We start from the raw sequence: 24,104 nt of genomic DNA on the forward strand, positions 1-24,104 counted from the left end.
AACGAGGCTGTGATTTTTTGTCTAATAGCGGCTTGAGATGTCTGCCACATTTTTGTCAATTTTCTATTTTGTTGCATACTCTATCATTTGAAACTGACGAAAAAAAAATTCAAGGATTACTAATCACATTTACTGGAATGAGATGCCAAAGTTAAAATAGACAGTGTCTTTTCAGCGCATCGGACATCACAAAGACAGAGCAGATATTTTGAGTGTTTATTTAACTGATAGTCACTCTGCATAGATGACACCATAAATAATATTTTCACTTCATAGTTCATTGCCATAGGAACGACATTCAACACCATTTCTGAAGTCACAGTTTTTTCATTGAGGTTGTCTTGTCCATCCTGTTGACTTTGCACTTGTATTGTCATTGCAAATTCTTTCTCAAATGATTTATATATTAGCATGGCAACAGTCACGATAGTTGTAGTTCAAACTGTATGTACTGGTACCCCCTTATCTTTTATATCATATAATGGTAAGTTATAATTTTTATGGCCTTGATACAGGTTTTGTGGACCAAAGCTATACAGTGAAAGGGCCCAAGTGTGCAAGGGACCGCATGTGAAGATTATAACCATTTTGCGATGAAATTACCATGTACTTGAAGCTGAGCAAGGGGCCAGGTGACAACTTGGCTCAAGTAGCATCGGATGATCGTACTTCATTTTGATTATATTCTTTCAGTTTACTTTCTCATCTTTCAAAAAAGCAGAGACAATCAGTAACACGCTCAGATTACACTGTATTGCAACTGATCTAACTGGCTACATCATCACCACTACGATCAGAACGTGACGTAGTTCGAACCTTGTGCTGGCTTTGTTTATGAATGGATACTATGTGTATAGTTACCAGAATGAAGCTTCAAAGGCAGTTCAGATAATTATGCATTGGAGTGCCTGGGCGTGATAAGGAACTTAGCGCACAAATATGATAATCCACGATGTTACACTCTGATAAACTGTAGTTCAAATATTTTCTGCCATAATGATGATCATGTTCAGCCTTGAAACAATTTTTTCTTGTGAAAGTAAAAAAGTAAGTTCCTTTCTCAATCCACTATGCAATGTTTATTATGAATATGATTTGCCTTAATTAAGGAAATATCCATGAGATTAAGAGAGAAAGAGACTGTTGCCATGCACAATGAAGTTGTAAGGACATTGAAATCACAACCATGTCATTGGTACTTTTTCTTCTGTTTTCAACTGACAAAAATGAGTATGCTGTGTTGCAGGATGGCTGAAGAGCAAAGTTGTGACATTTACTCAGAGATGGTGTGCTAGAATGAAAGAATGAATCAATAGCTGTTAAACTTACTGTCTGAACAAAGCTACTGTGTGTTGTGTGCATAATGTATTGACAATCTGGATGCAACGACTTTGCATCATGAGAGAGTCAACTGACTTAAATATAATAACCAGTTAGAAACTACCCTCTACCAAAGGTTTCCTATGACATGAAACACCCAAAATGCAGATAACTTGGGCCATACCATTGAATAGAGTTAAACATGAGTATAAAATGGTTCTACTCTGATGAAATTTATCAGACGGGGTGCATTAAATGATGATAATTCCCAATGTTAGCGGACATAGAGTTTCCTAGAATCTAGGGTTAACAGCTGATCTAATATTAACATTTAATATGAACCAGCCTCCTATCCCTCTCTAACAACTCTCTCTCAGCCACAGATCTCTATCATGCTTGCTTTGAGATTCTCTGGTATTACAAGAGTCTGTAAATTATGAATCTGCTTTGAAAACTGCATGGAAAGAAATCAATGGATTTTGTTATCGATATACTGTGAATGTGTCAGATGGAAACAGTTTTGCACAGTCAATTGTTCAAAAGCAAAGATTGGGCTGTGAGAGAACTGTCTACCAAACTTACAGTACACCACTACAAGGAAGACATTAATATAGGACACAATGTGCAAAAAGGTGTAATCTGACAGAAATCTACAAAGCACAGAAATGAAATCCCCTTGAACTTGGCAGTCACAGGGATGGTGACTCCTTTTTTCATCCTCCACGAAAACATCATCAAAAAGTCAGATTAATTGATGTACTGTTGAACTGGTTTAGAGCAACATAAATGAGTTGTTTACTCACTTTTTCATTGTCAAATTGCATGGGTAGATATTCAGAATGTTGATGTGCTTTGATAGTGATTGCAAACTTTTCCCCTCTTTCCTAAAGTATCAGTTTCAAAACTATAGAAATTGACATATGATATTGACCTAGCATGTGGAAGATAGGACTTCACTTCTATGGCAGATATCTATCACTCTATGCTGATGTTAGCTTTAAAACTTATCGCCTCAGAACAACCCAGGCCACTACAATTGTAAATGGTAGGTACATGTATGAGGTGTGCAAGGTCAAAATGAACAGTGAAGGTAGGGGATGTCTATCCACTCATGTGCATTGCTGCATGCAAAATTTCAGCCGAAAAGAGAGTATGAAATTTGCAACAGATGAGTGTTGGCTATTGCAAGTCTGCCTCTTTTTATTTTGATGAGGTCATTCTCATAGCTATATGCATGTAACTTCAAGCAGTGATTCAGAATACAGCTACACTTCGAACATGTCATTTCAGACGTAGTTGTCACAGACATTACCAGAAACATTATCTAATATAACCTTCTATCCACTTCCCTTTTCAAATTGACCCAAACATCATTTCAATGGTGACATACCCATTATGATTAAGGTAGAATGCGCCTCCGGGAGAGATTTTGGAATCTCAAACTTTTCTAATTCTTTTCTGATCTACCACTTTTGAGGGTTCATTTTGAAGTCCTCGGAATACAAAAAACTGTCATTGTCTTCGTTCTTTGAAAATTAAATTAAATTTTTCTCCATAGATTTAATCCAGGGATGGGATGACGGCCATTCTGAATTCCAATATCAGTAAAATTGGGGAAATTTGTTTCTCTATTACTAAAATTTGCACGGTGACTCCTGATTTTTACTCTCGAGAGAGAATAGTTGAAAGATTCCTTGAGGAAAGTTTGAGCCTCTAAAGTCTAAGTCTTTCACTTTCGAGGCACATACTACCTTTAATAAGTTAATAAAATTGCACATGCTTTTTTTTCAGAGAATATCCTTTATCACCGGGACACCAAACACTGACTGTGACACAAACACTCTTACCTGCATTCTTTACTCTTCCGTACAAGGCTGACAAACGTCTCAATTTCAGCGGAGGTGATGTGTTTCTCCAGTAGCTTCCGGTTGTTGTGCAAGAGGGCGGTAATTGTGTCCTCAGCCAACACATCATAGCCAATCTGTTTCTGCATGAAGCCAAACTGCTTGGCCACATATTCCTGTCAAAAGAAGTGGAGACACCACACCTCCATTCAATTGTTAGACTTTGCACATTTGACAGACAACTTTAGCTTGATTTCAAAATATCTTACTGCCTAACAGGATCTACACACTCAAAGTCACTTAAAATTCAAGAATTTTCGATGATTATTTTAGAAATTTTCAAGGAATTTTGAGGTGCAAAGTATTATTTTACAATATTTTTTATATAGTTATATAATTAAGATATTTACACATATCACTTTACATATTTTATTTACAATATATCATGACTGATCATCAGGTGATTTTTGAAAACTGGGTTACATAAATTTTCAAGGAACTTTCAAGGACTCAATTTCATTTTCAATGATTTCAAGGCGGCTTTGAAATTCAAGGGCTTTCAAGAACTTTGAAGGAGTGTGCAAACTCTGAACCCTGAATATTCTTACACAAAAAGGTTTCTTTTTACAATGAGTTTGGAAAAAAATGACAAGACAGCTACATTCTTCAATGCTGGACAAGAAACCGCAAGTGATTGTAGCAAGTGATCTTCACACCATACCTGGTTTTTCCTGTAATCTTGCTGCGATAGTCTGATGATTCTGTAACACAACCTGAACATGTGTCTGAGAGGGGCGTGTCTCTGATCTGACAGCTCATCCATACTCAGAAGAGGGCCTTCACCACCCTCTGAGAAAGGAGCTTTTAACAACTTGAATATCTATGTATCAAAGAACAAAAATACAATTATCGAAATGCCATATAGTGTGCTGATTTTCCAGATCATTTAGGTATTAAACATACTATAAAGGTTAAAGGTAAACAGTCACTTGCAATCTAAATATGACCATATATGGTCAAAGGGCATTCCTTGGTATTCAAAATGCCCATGTGAGGGCATTGTTTTTAAAAAACGGCCACCCGCTAATAATCTGTGGTTGGTTAGATTTTCTCTTTCCATGTTAACTGTGGCAAGATTGGAACAGGTGACAGTATACCTTTAAGATGGCTCCCATCTAGTAATAATGGTGTGCGGTATTGTTGAACATTAACACAATAAAGAGAGCTGAACAATATTTCAATAATTTCTGATCAATTATTTTCAGGGCTGACAGGGTTGTGTATTTTCTTTTTGAATTAAAGCTAAGATATGACACTGTATATCCAACAAATGTGCTGACATTCATTGTCTTTAAAATTTCACACCAGCCAAAAAACGTGACAAGAACATATCTACATGTTGACTAAAGTAACGCACACCATCATATGCATCATTTTTGTATTTCTATTCTTTACACCACTCACATTTTTCAAAATATCTTGTTCCCTGAGGAGTTTCTGTCTGTCTCTGTTTGGGTTTGACAGGACAACTGCCAAGGGATCACCTCCATTGTTGGGTTGTTCAGCGACGAAAAACACTAGATCTGTCAGCAGCTGAGTTACAAATCTGTCAAAGATGACAGTGATGTTATCAATATGAATTACTTTGAGAGTAATCGGGAGTGTTGATTAAATTGAGAGACTATGAAACTGGAATGTACTTGTTTGAAATCAGTTCAATATATTCAATGAAAAAATTTCAAAAAATATTCAAAATATTCAATGAAATCATTTCTGTGAAAAGTCTCATGACTGACCAAATCACGAAAACTGATCTACTTGGATGAAATTTCGGCCCTGAATACAGCTGAAGTTGCAGTTACAGACAATTCGGATATTTCTCTTTCTTGGATTCATTCATGGATTCATTGATGGATTCAGTGATGGTCTATGATCATGTTTCAGATGGACACCAGATACTGTGAGTATGCATTAGCAGAAAAGAACAACTTTGGACTTTATATAGAAGAACTGTGGCACAGATCTCCGGTTACCTTCTCTCATTCTGAGTTATGGAAGATTTTTCCATCTTGGAGGAGATAGAAGAGAGCACTTTACTGGCATCATTGGCAAAGTCCAGATCTCTCACTTCACTGGCAGCCACTGGTACAATGGCAAAGGCTTCTTTGTCTTCTCTTATTGCAGCAGTACCAACCTGCCCACGCACAGAGACACCAGTTAGTCAGGGGAGAGCAGTAAAGCTACAGCACCCTCTTTGGGTAAAGTTAGTACATCAGTCAAGCAGCCTTTTTGTTTGTCAACACCCTATTGCCACAGTACTGCACATGAATATGACATGAAAGTTGTGATTGAACAAAAACCCATAGTTTTGCAAATACTGATAATTTGTTATACCGCTACTCACAAATGGGGAAGTTGACAAATGACCAACTTTTCTAAGATTTTTGGTGTATTCAAGATGATAAATACAAGAAAGGCAAAACTAAAGTGCTTCATAATGGTTTGATGAAAAGTACATTAAACCAGTGATTCTATACACCCATCATGATTCACAACATTATAGTCAATATGAGTTTTCACATCAATAAAATTTTCAACTTGGTATATGACAGGCACTCCTAGATTTACTTCATTTAGACTGGATAGTGGATAGTGTTTCCGACAAAGTTCACATGTTCAGATGAAAAGTTTAGAAGGATTGCACACTGCCTTACCAACGGGAACCCTAGTAAAATTTACTTAGGTACCAGCCTGAACAAAACACTGCAACTATGACAATACTGAACCTCACCTTTAACATGACTGCTTTCTCTTCTCCTTTGTCACATGCAATCTGTGTGCTGTGCACCCAAGTGTTGGTGCATAAATGCCTGAGTCGTACATAAGAATTCCTGTTGGACAGACACAATACAATTCAATATAACATGGCAGATGTACCTTCATCAATAGAAAAGTTTAATATCCATCAAACTTTTGAATAAAGTTTGTTACAGTTTATTTGCTACCAGTGTATGTGGGATGAATTTGAAACCATTCATCAATGGTGTTTAAAAAAAAGATTCATAGTTCTGAATATCACATATTCAAACACTCTAAGTTTATTATGAAGTATTGTTGACAAACATAAATAGGCATCGTGGGTATGGTATTAGCAGTCACTCAGTACATGACACTCAAAGGGTTGCATCATGCATGGAGATCTTTGAAACACATTCCTGTGTTCTGTGTTGCAGCGCATCGAAATCATTCTTTTTTGACGAAACGACGTTACTACATAATGAGCAGTTTGGCTTTTTGTGATTTAAAAGTCACAATGTTGTAGATATTCATCTTTGCAAACAAACAAACAAACAAACATATGAACTTGATGATCTTTTTTCACTGATGTCCAGCAGTGTAGTACAAAAAAAATAACGGCCATGATAAATTGATTGTGGTTCCAGTGGAATGTGCTTCTTTAAAAATGTTCCATCATTTCAAGCTCTTTGACTGAGGTTTTTGTACAAATTTGCTGTTTGATCACAGTGTAGTAACAACAGTCTGTTAAGCAGGAAAGTAAGCTCTGATGTGTTTTTCCATTCAAAGTTTCAAGCAATGTATGGAAAGTTTATGTATCTTCAAAACGCTGGTTTGCTCTATGCTTTTGTTCCTTTTCTGTCTTTGTCTGTGTTTGCTTTTGTTCCTTTTCTGTCTTTGTCCGTGTTCCTGTCAGTTGTACTGTTAATGTTGTCTTGTTCGTCTGTCTTTTTTACCATCTCTGTTATTTGTTATATTGGATTTTGTGGCATGTATTTATTTTTCTAATACTAGTGCAATTATCCTGAAACACAGATAATCATTATTGCTAACATCTTTCGTCTTATTATTATTACAAAATGTTGGGATTAGTGTTTTCTTCTGAAGCTCCATGCAAAGACGGGAAATACATTCACAATTGAGTGATAACAAATTGGATGATGTCAATTTTCTTTGAATATTGTAACAATGACTAACCGGGGAACTAGGGAGTCTCCCCTTTGCAGAGTTGTGGCATCTAACTCAAATATAGATGCTATGTCATGGCCATGCGGTACAGGCACTAAGTGATACACCACACTTCCCTGAGGACCTCGTAATTTCTCACGGGTTGAGTCATGTTGAGGATCATGGTCAACCTGAAACAAGCAATACAGATGGAAAAAAATTAGAACCCACTTCCAACAAAGACAGATCACGAGACACTCACATTGCAGCCATTTATTGTCGTGATAATTGCCTGTGTTTATGTGAAACCAACATGATTAAACTACTGATATGAGTCGAAAGGGGACTACAAATGTGTCTACCATATGTTATCAGGTCAGTTCTCAAAAGCCAGGCTTCCTAACTCGTGACTATATGTACAATTTCATAAATATTTTTAGTATTCTGGGTTTTAGAGAACAAACACAATTTCTACATGTACTTCCTCTGCGTATTGAAATGTGCGGGCTGACTTTATAAACACTGCCTATGTTATCTGTATTATACACCACTACTGCTGTTAAGTCACGTAAAGCATGGTCTTAAAATACATTTGAGATAACGTTGATGTGCATTGTATACTTATGAATCACAGCAAATATTCAACCAGTGGGTTATTATCGTGCAACAGCTTCAGCACACAGAAATGTTGCAGCAATGGCACATTAGTAGAAGATGAACATTATCAAAGTGACTTGTTTTTGCCAAACTCAGAGGCTGTACAAGTTCACTTTTAATTCTAACTCCTCATGTAGAAGTATTCAGAAGTATTCAGTTGTCAATATCTTACCTCAGCTGCAAGGTATTGCCCGGTTGCCAAGTGTTTGAACCGAAATAAACTATTCCAATGTCCTGCCCCACCTCGGCACGGGTCATGTTGAACCACCTGTTGGTATAAGAGACATACATCTAAGTAACTAATATTGCACAAAGAAATGGGCTGTTTTGAGACAAAGGTCATGTATACTTTCTCTGATCTCAAGACTGTTTTTCTTAAAGGGGAACCTTCAATCCCGAAGACTGCATGCCCCTATCATTTTCCTCTGTGTGTATTTACTGATAATACTAGACAAGTCATTGTTCTAAACATTTCATGAAACACTTCAGTTGGATAAATCTGACAAAAAAGTTGTGCTTTAGGAAGGCAAACTGGTGAATGGGACCAGCTTTCTCATCATTTCCTAAAGCTATAGAAGACTGACTTTACAGTGCAACCATGTAAGTGCCTTAAAGGGCGCCCTCTACAGCCTTATCAAAGGACCACCAATACATTCACTTCTTAAAGGGGCCATGGATAATTAAAACATGAGCATGGTAAACGCAACTTAGTGTGTTTGGCCTAAGCCCCCCTCCCCAGTACGAAAGTTTGGAAGTGCGAAAATCCAACCAAGCCTCATTCTGTATCAGCATACCTACAATCGGTAATTATGTCGCTAAGAAATCACGCATACGCTACCACCCCTACCGCCGCTCCCCCAGCATACCCCTCAAAAATCAATCTAAATCGTTCAGCAGCTTCTTGACATTGACACAACCAACAGAATGAAATGAAACTGGGTATCTAAAATGATTGTTACGTTATTTTACTTGTGCGTTGAACCACATGTATGTCAAAGGAATGCTGGTGTAGCGCCTATGCCACACTGGCCTGGTACATGCCAAATAATAGCTCGAAATTTTGTGATACATAAAACCGTGTAGTGGGATGTTGCGATATAAAAACATGTAGTGCAATTTTTGCACACGGTAATCGATATACAGCCAGATCCCCTCCCCTAAACACAGAAATTGCATTTACCATTCGCATGTTTTATTTATCTACAGCCCCTAAGCATGCCAATGATGTAGAAAGCCCTTCTATTTCTAGCCTAAAGTGTAATCAAATTAGCTTTTGTTTGATAAACAGTAAGATGGGGTCATTGGTACGTCTGAAAGTTGAATGTGTTTTTTGAAATCGTAACTCAATTTATTTCAACTGGATATTCTTTTCAAAGGCTGAATTCAAAAGTGGACAATCATACCTCAGAAAGGCTTATTTACCACACTAGTAGAATTCAGTTTTACAACATACATATCCCAGCATATACAATGTATGTTATCAATCCAAATGCATGATGGGACACATGATGGCAAGAATACAAGCAGGAAGATAACAAACAGTAAAATACTGATGGTACTCCGTGAGATGTACAGGCTCATATTAAATATCAGTAGACGGAACACAAAATTCGTCAATCTGTGAGTTTTCATGACAGACAGAGAGAGAGTCAACTCACCTCTACTTCCCACAATGCTTTGGAGCTTGTAGCTGAAGTAGCACTCTGCCTAGCTGTGACTCTTAAGTACACAAAAGATTTCTTCTTGTAGTCGTCACAGGTCAGAAACTTCTCCTGCTCAGCATGAAACAATCTCACAACATCTCCCTGAAGACACGACAGCAAAAATGGAAACAGCGTCAGCAGAAGTGATTTGTCCTGAGATATCAATCTCTACGAGAAGGCTTACCTGGGATGAATCTGGAGTATGCACAGATCTTATCATATCAACCATATGAGGCTGAATCTGTTTGCGTACAGAGCTGTGTGTTCACCGAGTGACAGTCTGAGCTAAATTGATGCACCTTTGACTCAAGACAGTTAGCTCTGACACAATGAATATTTTACTCTTTCTGGTATACTGCTGATGCAAAGAAATTATCCAAAGTTCTTTAAATTAATAGACTCAAAAGAGTTTGTAAGTTTGAGGGTAAATTCCTTCGAAAAAGGTAAGGTGAAAGACTTCAAAATGTAGGCTGTATATTTGAAATGTTTTTAAAGGAAGACCTCCTTGCCATTAGGGATGCCATGTTCTCCTTGAACATGGCTTGTTAACCCTTTGAGTGCTGTATTTTTCCTCACTAAAATTTCAGTGCAACATTTTACCAATTTTTATGAAATTTTCCTTTATTTTTCTGATAATTTTGGACTAAATGAGCACAATATTTCATCAGCCACAGTATTTTATCAAAATTTTGGCAAAAACCTGACAAAAATTGACTGAGGTACCGGTATATTTTATAGGGGCGACAAAAATTGACTTTGGCGCTCAAAGGGTAATATGGTTTGACCGTTTTACAAATCACCAGGTCTTTGCTTGTAGTGCTATTATTTTAGATGCCGTGTAAATGTATCTTGATGAAATTAGATATGTGAGTTTTACAAGACTGTATTCAAGCTCGTTTTGTACATGTTCTGTTTGGCTTAAAAATGTCATAGGTGACATATATTATCCACAACAAAAAAAATCTCTACAGGAATATTGAATAAAACTAGGTTTATACACACCAGTGGGTTAACTGTACTGTTGGGATGCTGAACTATTAACCGTAAAGCCATAAAAATAAAGATATAAACCTCGGTACAATATTTTGTCCTTAAAAATGGATATAACTCTTCACTGTAAAACAGCTGCTTTGGAGCTGGTTACGTCAGATTGAAAGGTTTAGTTTCAAAACCTAATCACATGGGGTAGTTAAATTTGGTTTCTATATTATGAAAAACAATAGACTAAAATTGAAATATTTCCTGACATGTCTATCTGAAGAACAGTTTTCATAACAATGATAATGATGATGATGATGATGATGATGATGATGACAGTGATGGTGTAGTAATAGTGATGAGGATTATCATAATACTTTTCAATTTTCTCTACGCTTCATACAATTTTCGCTAATTACAAGATGTCTCATTCACAACAATATTCTGATCATAGAACAGACACACTGCCTGAACCACACTCAGAACACACTGTATTACAGCAATAGATGGGTTGTAAGTTCCCTTTATCATATACCTAGAGCCACGTTCCTGTATAACGCCGTGGATGGGAAAGAATGCCCTCACATTTGTGTAATAACTTGCTGTATCACGCCTTGTCACACTTTCTCCAAATACGGACAATTCCGTGTATTCATTCTGGTTACTACTACGCATTGCTGTCTGCAAATGTTCCATTCATAAACAAAGCCAGCACAAGATTAGAAAAACTTTTCCTCGTAGTTATCGTGGTTCCGACATTGAAGTCGGCAACATCAGTTAACATTTCTATGGAAATCCAGAGTGAACTAAGTACATTACTGATGATCTCTGCTTTTTTTTGAAAGATGAGAAAATGAACGGAAAGAATGTAATCAAAAAAGAGTACGATCACCCTATGTTACATGCGGCAAGCTGTTACCTGGCCCCTCGCTCTGCTTCAATTACATTGTGATTTCATCGCTCAGCGGTGACAAAATTCACCTTAGGGCATATTTATTTAAATTGAACTTTATTTAATGATCACATCTCGCTGCATGTTCTATATAGCGTAAGATAATTTACATCATGCTGTTGTTCTTCTTACACTTCAGTTTTTTTGTTGGTCCACATACATTGCTTTAAGAGTTCTACGGCAAATAAATGACATCAGTCTGTATGCATATATCAATCCACAATGGGATGCCGCCATCAAAAGTTCTTACACTACCTGTTACATATCTTAAAACTTGACACAAATGATGATAAATTTATGATATCCCACACAGTTTTATCTCCAAAACTTTACAGAATAAATATCATTTTAACTACATCTTTATTGTTCCATCAGGTATATGATGAAACCTCTCTGGCCCTGAATTGGATTTCATTCGAAACTTTAACGTATAATGTACCGATCACCAAGCGATGCAAATCGGTGTTGACATGTTGAGTTGAGCTAGTTGTCTAATATTGTTCAACATGTTCACTCTCAAGTTCACTGGAGAATGCCATATTTGGGGCAAATTACCCATCATGCAATGGTACCTGAAGTAAGGGGTTCTATGGTAGACTGATTCACTTGTGGCTGCGTTTTGCGGTTCCTTGATTTGGTGATTTCACAACTGAATGTTAAAGAAAGACTAGGGGATTTCTTTTGACTATTTCAGACTACCTTTAATTTATCTGCGTTGTACTTTTGAGGAAAAATGAAAATACACAATACAAATCATACGTCTAAAAGACAGACACTTGGGAGTTGTCAATTACTTTCAAGCATTCAATAATTAAACAGAATGCTTTGAAGTATAAATCTCTCAGTGACTGCATAGAATCTTGGCCACTATTGCATAACAAAGTCTTATCTCACCTTTCAAAGTTCAACAAAATCCATGAAGATGACTCCTCACTCCCTGGGGAATGTTGAAGATTTTAAATTTCCATGAGAGTCTAGGGTTTATTTATTGCAGCGGCTTTATGACATGGGTTTGTCATTACTCAGTTAATCTACTGCAATACCTGTTATCTCACAGTAATTTTCATGTCAGAGCGATTGCAATCTAGTATCAAGGTTTGGTCACCCATGACTAACAGAACCCTTGAATAAAACTATTGTATATCTGCTTTATTGAACAAAATAACTTCCAGGAATTTCAATGAAAAATTCTGCTGATGAAATCTACAACCTCATGTTGCCATGACATTGTGTAAAAGTTATGCTACCAACAGAGTAAAATTTCTAAGACATGAAATTCTAAAACTGTGAGAATCATGCTTTGATCCGTGTGAACAATATTGATCCTACAAACTACAAAACTTGCATTGCATACAGCAACGAATTCCCAGTCTCACACATTTTACACAGATACATACATACACACAGACACACACAGAAACACATACTGTCATTTTTTTAATGGCATTGATACTCAACAGTACAAAAGGAAGAATGCACCTCCAGAACAGATATTCAGATTCTAAACTTTTCACAATACTTTTCTTGTCTTTTGTTTGTGGGAACTAATTTTGAAGGGCTTAGAATTTTCACCTTTTTTTTTTTAAATCAAAAGATGTAATTTTCCCCATATAGATTTAATACAGGGATGCCGGCCATTTTGAATTATAAATATCAGAAAATGTTTGGTAATTTCTTTCTCTGGTACCAAAACCTGCACGTTGACCAATGATTTTTATTTATTTTTATTTTTATTTTTTTTTATTTATTTGATTTGCTAAGCAAATGGTTGTTCAAGTATTCCCAGGTACATACCTAAGTATTAATTACAAAATTATCTCACTTGACTTCAAGAATTATTTCATCACACATTTCATTCTACAGTGATTCATTTCATAGCAACAAACCAGATAATTGTTTTCATCAACCATACATTCTTGAATTATAAATTTCAGCAGAATGATTATCAACTTACCCCCTTCAGAATTTCTTCAATGTTCTCTTTATGTTCCATGAACAGTGTAATTTTCCAGCAGGTATTTGAATTGACTGCGTTAACCTGTTCAAAGAAACCATGACAACAACCGTTAGTTTCTCATCTTCATTTCAGTTTCAAGCAAGCAGGTGAATTTGAACCCTTGTATCAATGCATATACACAAAACTTATGTAAAACTTAAAGTTTTTATTCAAGTAATAAGATACATGTATGCATATAAAACTTGTAAAAAACTCAAAATATTAATGCTTAACTCTACATTTTCGGCATAAAACATTAGAAAGTATATTATTCTAACTTAAATAATGCTGTAATGCAGTGATCAATTTTCATGAGTTGTCTCCTTACTTCTAATTTTAACAGTCAAATAAAAAAAAATATTTGATAGATTCCCATTTAAGATTCCTTTTGTTTGATTTTTAAGGTGGCATTGCACATGACACAGCATATTGGGTCAAAATCACTTTTTTTCATAGATTCAGTCAATTTTCATTTGTTTGTTAAACCCTTGATTTAAATATTGGTGGGTTTACCCTTTAGCATAACAAGCAGTCGTAAGTTGTATGAGAAATAAGTATTAAGTTATGCAAATTTATGCAAACAACCAAATTTCTTGGCTTCATCTTCTCCCATTTTCAATACTTCAAACAAATTTCTCTGGTTTGGTTAAATTTTGCAAAAATTTCACTTTATTTTCTTTAAGCATTATATAACAAAATAAAAATTTTGTTAGGCAATAAAGCTCTTACATTTTTGAGTAAGAGTCACTTCAGTGTTACTTATCATGATTTCAATCACTTTTTTGGATGTCAATCTTTCAAACCCTGCCATTTAAAAGTGGGAATAGATAATACAAAACCAGCTGTCTTCTTTTTCTACATAACATGCTCTAGGTTTAAATGAGATATTCAATTTCATGAAGTAGTATCAAGTTTTGACCTACATTTTTATCATTAACACCAAAACTGAGGTTTCCTACCCAAATATGTAACAACTTCATCCTTCAAGTAAAGTGTTGCTACCATACTAAACTTTAGAGTCTCTGCTTTTTGTAAATATATAGTATGAGGGGGTTTTCATGTCATCTTTGATAAAAAATATTGCTTTGAAAAAAAGTATGTTGGTTGAGTGCACCACCACCTTAAATATTCATATTTTTGTCACTCAGAGGTTATCTTTGTTGTTCACAGTAGTTTACTTCCTGAAAATAAGTATTTGCCCTAGACCAACAGTAAAACAAAAATATGTGTTATTTTGAACAAGGAAACATTAACCCTTTGAGAGCTGTAATTTTTCCCGCATAAATTTTAGTGCAACATTTTACTAATTTTTATGAATTTTTCTGTAATTTTTTTTGATAATTTTTACTAAATGGACATCACATTTCATTGGCTACACTTTTTTTTAAACTCTAGCAAAAATCAGAAAAAAATAGAGTTGGTATATTTTATAATGGCGACAAAAATAGGCTTTGGTGCTCAAAGGGTTAATGTATTTTATCTAATCTTGATGGGCTATAACTCTAATGATAGCACAGTTCTGAGAACTTGGGGTGCTGAATCCTAGAAGCCAAGGAAGAATGTAGCATTGAAATATTGCAGTATTTCTTTAAAACACCAGGAAATGGTTCTTTTTAATCTACAACAAGAACTGAGATCGGCAATGATTTATATACCAGTATGCAGACCTGCGTACTAAATATCAACAGAAATATCTGGGCTGTGTATTTTGTTGACTGACAGTGTTACGGGATAGTTCAATGAATTTTAAAATGTATTTCCGCCACACAAAGGAGACATGATCTGTTCTGAGTGGTTCATTCAGGACAAATGGACTTTAGTGTCACATTGAAAAGACATTTCAAGTTCATGGATATTTGGGTAGATATCTTCATGGATGAGCCATACTTCACATTTCCATTTCATAATCGTACGTTAAATTCACATCTGTGTTTTCTCGTGCATACAAGTAAAAGCATATACATGTATACACATTTGCTAAATAGTTGAGACATTTTTGAGAAGGGAAAAATGAATGTTCAAAAGACAAAAGGAGAGGTCCTTATTATGACTTTCAATGCCACTAAGAAATGTACTGTTGCCGATGTTGAAAAGTTCCATCATTACAAAACAATACTATGCAAGGATGTGACACTAAATTTCTATCAGTTTGGCAAATGCATGTATAAGTATTTGCATAAGATACTGCAGAACATCAACACTGTTGCAACTTGGTGAAGTAAGCAGATGAACACAAAGGAACATCATGAATGATTACTTCATGGTTCAGCATGTCCTACAAATAATTTGTAGTCATACATGTGTGTATCCAATGACATGCTAACTTTGGAATGTAGTCTACATGTTGTCTTCTGTCGATAAAGAATGGTGAAAAATATTTTGTTTGCCCTTATCTCAGTGTAATACAACACACTGCATACATTCAGTATCTGAATGATAAAGATGACACAGACAAATTTCATGATTTAATTCCCACATACATTCCTCCTTCACTGTGTATGACCAATGAGCAGTGTTTACCAACATAGCCATGACACCGTTATAACCTCAATTACCAAAACAAGGAGTGTATTTTCTAATTTTTGTCCCTACAAATTAGAAACGATTAATGCTGATCTGGAATGAGTTCTTATCACTTCCATTCATTCAATGCATGAGAATCGTTACAGGATATTTGCCTTTGACACATAAAAGTAATCTTTTTCATAAAAAGGGCTTTAGGAAAGTGATTTCCTGAGTCATACTATAGCTTAGGATATATCTTATTCAGCTCTGAGTTGATGATATTAAAGACCATTATGTGCATCATAAATTTTCTTTTGAGAGCTCAAATCTGATATTAGACAGAGCTTTGAGACTTAACCTTGTCAGATGATTTGCAGCAATGAGAACAGAGAGCCTAGGTCAGTCCGATTTACTCCCATTGAGGTTATGACCTGACTAAATTCTGATTGGGTTTATTTATGTGTGCTCATAAATGTGATGATATACTTGACATTTTAAAGTTATTTTGGACAGAGAATGGAACACAGTTGGTCCTTTGACAGTGTGCATCATACATCCCCGATGAGCAATAATCTTGTTAAGTGATGCAAGCCATGATCTGCAAATGATCAGGGCTGAGCGACTATACACCAAAGGCTTTTGCCTACAGGAATATATATATATATATATATATATATATATATATATATATATATATATATATATATATATATATATATATATATAATATATATATATATATATATATATATATATATATATATATATATATATATATATATATATATATATATATATATATATATATATATATATATAATTACCAAAGCTTGTTTGTATCTTCTCAGAGGGGTAAAGTGCTCAATAACACCAAATGGTTTGACCCAACCTGATACTTATATGTAAGCAGCTGAAGCAAATTTCACACAATAAAATCTACGTATCTGGCGATTGTGTGTGCGTGAAACTCGAGTAATAGGTACCAAACATACTTGATGTGTTCTCATATTTATTGTATATATATATATATATATATATATATATATATATATATATATATATATATATATATATATATATATATATATATATATATATATATATATATATTATATATATATTATATATATATATCACATAAATTGGCCTATATCACCACCTGTGTGACTTACACCAGCACAGATAAGAAATCCATATTACCACTATTGTACGTCATCAGCCGGAAATTTTTTCCTGCAATGGTACAGTTTATACATGCACGTTGCAACACAGACCGATTTGTCGTGATCAATGCCGTGCTCTCATGACACTTCACAAAAAGGTGACCTGATAAATCAAAACATGGAAACGTACAGGGCATGTCCAACAAAATTTTGAGTCGCTTAATCTTTACCTACTCAAAAGAATCAAATGAGGATACCCTCGATCGTTTTAATGGCTCAGTAACATCATGGCTCCCGTTGAGTCATAAGGCTCAATGGCCATACTTGGCAATGGTCAACCCAACGTCGTCCCTGGCGATCCCGGTTGGCAAGAAACCTGAAACTTACACCTCAATGTAAGTTCAACTTAATAAATGAGTACCGTTTAATCTTCGGGAAAGACACAGCAGGCACAAGCGCAAAGTCATTCGATGAACAACGATAAATTTCCTTCATTATGCAAAAAATTCCGTTAATTCTAAATCAGAATCAAACTTGATGCATAGGGCTGCAACTTTTGATGATTTTTCCATTATTTTTGTTTTTAAACCCAGGCTTGAAAAGGCCCGGTATCGAGATCAATAACTATGATATGATTGTATTAAAAAGATTTTGAGCTGTTTCTGTCTTTTGGTATCCTTTGAAATTGCAGTCATTATATAAATATGCTGCTAGATTTTTAGATCAAGTCCAAACCAACTGGGAACAACCACAATATCTTGTTCTACTCCCCAAAGTATGTTGAGGTATAACTCAGGATTCAGCTTGACAATTCAGCCTGGACACGTTACACTGTATTATTACATGTATTTGTGGACACGCAAATTCTGGTCCAGTCTAGAATGCAAACAATAAACAATAACAGTGCATTTTACATGTATAAACACTGTAATGACAACAAGCTGGTAGGTGTTTCAATGTGCTTTGGGGGAAGCAGAACACGTCCCTGTTGTTGTCATTCAACACAAAAATAGCAAAAAATCATCAAAAGTTTCTGGCTCTTTAACCCTTTCACCCCCAGTTCCCTGTATACAGGTCCAACTTTACCATAGAAAACAGTAGATTTGGGACAAACCATGGTGGTGAAAGGGTTAAATCCCTCAATTATGTCTTTTTTATATTGCATTGAGAAAAAGAAATAACTTTATCCTACAAGACTGGTTAAAACCCAAAAAATATTGATACACAGACATTTCAATGGCAAGGAAATGCACATCAAAATAGTGAGTTTATTCAAATCTGTCTTGTCCGGATAATATTACAGTTAGGGTAAGGTTACAGCCTGCACAACTGACCTCTTTGCATCCAGGGTTGTCGATGAGTTCATAGTTGCTGGCATGCAACGGTTGGCCTGCATTCACTGGATTCAAAACAACCTTGTCTCCGACAACCACCTGAAAATAACGCAACAAAATGAGATGTTACGTCTCTGGTTATGTATGATGTCGGAATTAGATTTCATGGTGTACATGGTCTGTCAAATTCTAAGGTATCAGTGACATGCATTGATTCGATTTGACGCTAACTGATATGGTATGAATTAGACTTTGGGAGTGTAGGGTGCTGATAAGATTGCTGTAGTGAAACTTAGACCGGGAAAAATCCAAAAGCCTTTGTGATGCACTGTCTGAAGTACAAACATATTCATTAGATCGTGTGCAAATTTTTGTTCAGGAAGTTTTACTATCAGTTGAATAGAGTCACAACTGCAGAGTTGATATAAGCTGCTACAGAATATGGAAAAAAATCTTCAAATGTTCTGATAGGTTGACAAATACATGTATATTGTTGACAACGAATTCTAGTCTTGACCAGAATTAGGTTGTGAACGATGAAATAGGACATTTAAGTAAAGACTTTGTTGAAAGTTGAACAATAGGAGTTTTGACATGATTTTAAATACGGAGTATATATATAACAAGCAACTGATACAGTACTGTATTTTTAAAAACATTAAAAATGATCGAAAATACAGCCAATGGAGCTTTGATGTTCCTGAGAAGCGTAACATCAAACATTATTTCAGAGTTTTCAATATCTTCATAGCCACAAGTACAGATTTTATGCATTGTGTTTACAGGTGTACTTCAATCACATCTGTAATTGGTGACACAGGAGCTGTAGATGCACACTGTACAATTTTGACGCAACACTCTGGGCAGATGTCAAATACTGTAAACGAAGCCTTACATTGTCTCCTGGAGATCTCAGCTTATAGAATGGCTGTACATAGAACCAGGATCCTTCATTACCGGAGGCGTCAAGTGTGACTCTCATGGCATTCTTCTCAAGAAGTGCAGGAAGACGTTTATTGACTGTCAAGTACTTGTTACTCTTTAAGTGAAGAAGCTGCAAGGAAGGAAGGAAAGACCGAAATAGAATTGAAGGAAATGACACTGCTTTTTGTGTATTTTCTCTGAAAGGTGTGTTATTGCAGAGAAGCATGCAAGATTGTGTGAGGAAACACTTTGTAGATGTTTGTAGATAATTCAGTATAACCCAGGGCTGTGTGGGTGTAGGTAGCAAACCAATACCTTCCTCTAGTCACAAGATACAAATCTTCATCGATACCAACCGACTAGTTCTACTCAGTCACTCATTACAACCCTAATCAATAACAATTCAATGGGTCTACCCACACTGCTTTCAGCTGACCGATCATGCAGTGATCTATCTGCGATGGAAGTACACTTCATTTGAACTAAACGTCCCTGTTCTGGCTTGAATTCTTAGTGATGTGTATTACTGGTCAATTTACTACATTGGACAGCAATCAGTCCATTCTAATGATGCTAAAAAAATGACACATTTTTTTTTTGTCAAATGGAGGAAAGGAGACTTTCTGATTTTGCTTTGTAGTATTCGCCAGATTAGATAGTTTCTTAGTTATTCAATATGAATTATTTGGGTGGATCAATGAAAATACAATAGAAACTTGCAAAATTTGAAAGATATCCATTTCACAAGGTGAAGCACCGTTGAGGTAAATAGATAAGGTGTTCTATAGTTAGTCAGACTACACAGATTATGATCCATTCACACCTCTACATGTCAACGCCATTTCACAACATTGTATTTTCACAGCCTCCTTCATTGGTCTCACTTGAAAATTACAATTTACATTTCCTACTATTGAATGTTTACTGAGAAGACACATTTTTTATGAGAGAATAAAATAGACTGTCACAACGGCATGGCGACGTTTGTTGAATTGTCATTCGATTGGTAGTATCTACATGTATATTAGTTGTGATCCATTAACAATCAGTAAAATATCTGGTCATGATTACAGTAAATCATTGTACTGTTCCAACAAGGAACCTGCAATCTGGAGACTACGGCTCTCTTCCATGGAAACCTAATGGAGTCAATAATAGGTGCCTACTCATTTTGTGATCGTTGGAAGATTGTAATAAAATAAAAATAAAATCTACTTTTTATGGCAATTATTCACCTTCAGTCATGTTACCATTATGTTTCCATGGCAATGATATTCCCTCATTGCTAAGGGATTATAGACGTAGTGTTTTTGCTTGTTATATCATTTACACAGAAAATCACACAGTTATCCAAATCAAGAATGTCTTAAAAAAATCCTCAAATCATATGACCCCATCCCTTATGCAAATGTTTCTTCCAAGAAAAACGTCGTTTTCTTCAAGAATTTTCTATGAAATATTATATCTTACAAGTCATTATGAACTTTAAATAATATTAACCTTTTGGAAATTGACATTACAAAAGTCAAACCACAAAGGCCATAACAACAGCCTGACAAATCAGTATTTCAAACAAAGGGACAAAGAACACACAGACATGTTTTCCTTTGAAGAAGTATTTCAGTGTCATCATAGAATATTCGCATGACAAGTTTAGAGGGTTATCAAGTAAATTCAGGTACAATTTGTAGAGAATTAAATCATGGTGTAGAATAACCGTGATTAAATTGACTCTCAGACATACGGTACACATGTGCCATATGCTATGACATGTTACATCAGAATAAATCCACGACACTTATATAGGCATATTGTGTTGAATGATCTAGATATTGACTGAAATAAAAAAAACAAACATAACAAAACTGCTGGATTAAAGAAAATATATCCTCTATTGCAAATTAATAAAGATGTTTGATGAAGATGCTCAATTTTTTTAAATTATTGCAGTTTGTCACTTAGAATAATCCTAAATTTGAAAACAAAAAGTGTGTTGAACTCTATGGATGCCATGTACAGATTACACTGTGCTCTTCCCACAAACAATTGACAACATCCATCTTCAAATGTCAACCTAAACTGTGCCAGTTATTACTGTAATTTAAATTCCATTGCCAATCAATGCATATTTGATGTATAGCTCATACAAAACACACTTGTGATTAAAACTTACACTGATGATAGTTTCATTTTACTATTTATCATACCAGAGATATCCATCAAGTTATGCTACTAATTCCTATTCTCCGAATATTCAAGGCAACTGAATATGTCTTCCCATGTGTTGGTGAAGACATCAACAAATCCAGTTTTAAGAAAATACCTCTCTATTATAGAAATTTCCAGATGAAAGCAATGCAAATAGCAGTATACAAATTTTCACGACACCTCGAGCAAATCTCAAAAGGTCGCAGTATTCTCACCTGTACAACACTACCATATTGTATGACGCTCCCCATCAATTTCTTGCCTTCAGCTTCGTTCTGTTTTTTCTCAAGTTCAGCCGCATGCTGCAGATCAAAGAAAAGAGAAGATTGATTGAATTGATCGAGCATTTAATGCGAGGTCAAAGGTGATCAGTGATAAGGGCAGTAGGAGTATTCAAGACATCATTGACAGCAAACTATTTGCAGTTCTAACCAGATGATATTATTTTTAATTAACAGTTTCAGAATTTGAGAAATTCAACAATATGATCACTGATATCAGTAGAATCCTTCCGTTACGTCATCATTCAATCAAATCCAAAAAAACTGCATCTACGTGACAACATTGAATGAAGACATTAAACTTGGATTAAACTTGATAAATTTATGAATTTTTGGATACAAGAGGCAATCAGATGATCATGTAGACATATCACACATAATGATAAGCATAATGAAAGTCACAACATTAGCAACGTCCTTGTGGAAATTTTGTCATCTCTCCAGATACTGTTATAAGGAGCACTGGTAGATTACAGTTAGAATGTCATCTTTGATGAAGTTTATACTAAATAGGCCAAATGTATCTGAGAAATAGCCAGAGCATGGGCAAACTCATAAATAAGATTTCAGGGTTGTTTAACTGAGCTAAAAAGTTGATGACAACATTTCAAAAGCTGGCAACTTTTAAGGATGATGGAGCAGAGTGATGGAGAGGGCAGAATGGGTGGAAGACGTGTTCCATTTTGGAGAAATTGGCTGGTACCGTACATGTACGGAAAGGTGAGGTCACCAATTGTTGTTGCCAGCTGAGCTACTCTCTCTAATGAGTAATGTATACCCCTATATACATATACCAAATCATTAGAGCTCTGTTCAAATCTCCTTTCAAAACTGTAATTGGTACATGGGGTAAAACTCTTTGTTTACCTACAGATGTTCTCTATTCAAGCAAACTATGCAAGCAAATATGTACAACTTAACTTGTGTTGCATCATGATTTAGCATGCTAATATTTCAAATTTTCTTCTCACTGGAGACACTATGCCGGTGGTTAACACATATGGACATGTCCTATATTTACATACATGTAATCACTAAGCACCCCCCCATGTTCTCACACTGAACTACGCTATTGTGTATGCTATATACTGGTACAGGGTAGATTCTTTTCAGTGAAGATTACCTGTTAGCTCAGTGTCAAGATCCATCTGGTATTTTCCTAAGTACACCCATGACAGGAAAATTGTAATTTACACGATGTGACTGTTTTCAGTTTTTAAGTCCTTATTATGTATTTAATAATTTTACAGATTTGCGAGCTGAGACACATTCAAGATTCCCCGATAAGTATTTCTGCTACTTCCACTTTTTATCTCTGTAGATTTCTGAGAAAAAGCTAACTTTGTATATCATGTATGTGACGACTGACATCCATGGAATAGAGAAAATAAAATATAACAGCGGGTGCCTATGTCATTATCACAAAATGTGTTGGAACCCTCTCAGTTCAATATGTTCTGATAAAATAGTTATAAATTGTACTTTTCAATGGTTTCATAATTAATTATTCATTCACAGATGTAGATCTCTGTATTATTAGTTTCTGAGTCCCTTAGGGATATTTATTTCCATATTAATGGCATGGCTTTCATCAGAAAATCCCCATCTCAGCCAAATTGCCTAACACCTGTTAACTCTACCTCCTCCTAAAAGCTGGATGTCAATATACTAGTGCTTATCAGTGTACGGACTGATATCCAATACTCCTACAATTAAACAACTCAAAAGAGCAGAAAAATTCTGAACTGCAAAATAAAAATAGTGGGAGGAAAACATAAGAAGTTGCGGCAACTGGCCTATAAAAGTAACCTCCAGAATTCAATTCAAGGCGCTGCCATGCTTCAAGCACACAAATCTCCAAATGGCCTAATTGCTCCAGATACTGTACACCTTTCTGGACTCATTAATACATAACAATTAACCCATCAAGATCTCTCCATTCAAGAAATGAACCAGCCGAAAGCTTCACACAAAAGGCATAAATCCCGTAGTAATCGCTCATTCTCACATGCCTCTGCAATCTGTTGGAATCGACAGCTGCTACATATAACCACATATTCATGTATGATCCAACATTAGAATGTTCAAAGGCATACTCACAGTATGCTTTATTTTAGAGAGTTTACAGATGATAGACACTGTAAAGCATCATTGAACTTAACTGATTGATACTGGGTTGATACATCAGTTCTTTGTATTGTATAGCACGTGTAATTGGTTCTCGACCTTGTACTAGCAGACAATAAAGCTACATGTATATTATGACAAATAGCCTG

General features: G+C 35.5%; 1 protein-coding gene across 10 annotated transcripts in view; it reads right to left on the minus strand.

Moving 5' to 3' along the window:
* Nucleotides 1-24,104, minus strand: part of LOC139135603 (inositol 1,4,5-trisphosphate receptor-like) — a 129,994-nt gene that overhangs the window by 64,540 nt on the left and 41,350 nt on the right. For all 10 annotated transcript variants that reach the window (XM_070703081.1, XM_070703083.1, XM_070703076.1 and 7 more), the window contains exons 4-15: nt 21,763-21,849; nt 19,311-19,469; nt 18,416-18,514; nt 13,372-13,455; nt 9,443-9,589; nt 7,957-8,052; nt 7,158-7,318; nt 5,956-6,055; nt 5,198-5,358; nt 4,629-4,770; nt 3,886-4,044; nt 3,168-3,340 (exon numbers count right to left, since the gene is read on the minus strand). In XM_070703081.1, coding sequence (XP_070559182.1) covers nt 3,168-3,340; nt 3,886-4,044; nt 4,629-4,770; nt 5,198-5,358; nt 5,956-6,055; nt 7,158-7,318; nt 7,957-8,052; nt 9,443-9,589; nt 13,372-13,455; nt 18,416-18,514; nt 19,311-19,469; nt 21,763-21,849 — 1,568 coding nt within the window. The remainder of the gene's footprint in view (nt 1-3,167; nt 3,341-3,885; nt 4,045-4,628; nt 4,771-5,197; nt 5,359-5,955; nt 6,056-7,157; nt 7,319-7,956; nt 8,053-9,442; nt 9,590-13,371; nt 13,456-18,415; nt 18,515-19,310; nt 19,470-21,762; nt 21,850-24,104) is intronic.

This window comes from Ptychodera flava, chromosome 6 (assembly GCF_041260155.1).
Source record: "Ptychodera flava strain L36383 chromosome 6, AS_Pfla_20210202, whole genome shotgun sequence".
Classification (NCBI taxonomy): Eukaryota; Metazoa; Hemichordata; class Enteropneusta; family Ptychoderidae; genus Ptychodera; species Ptychodera flava.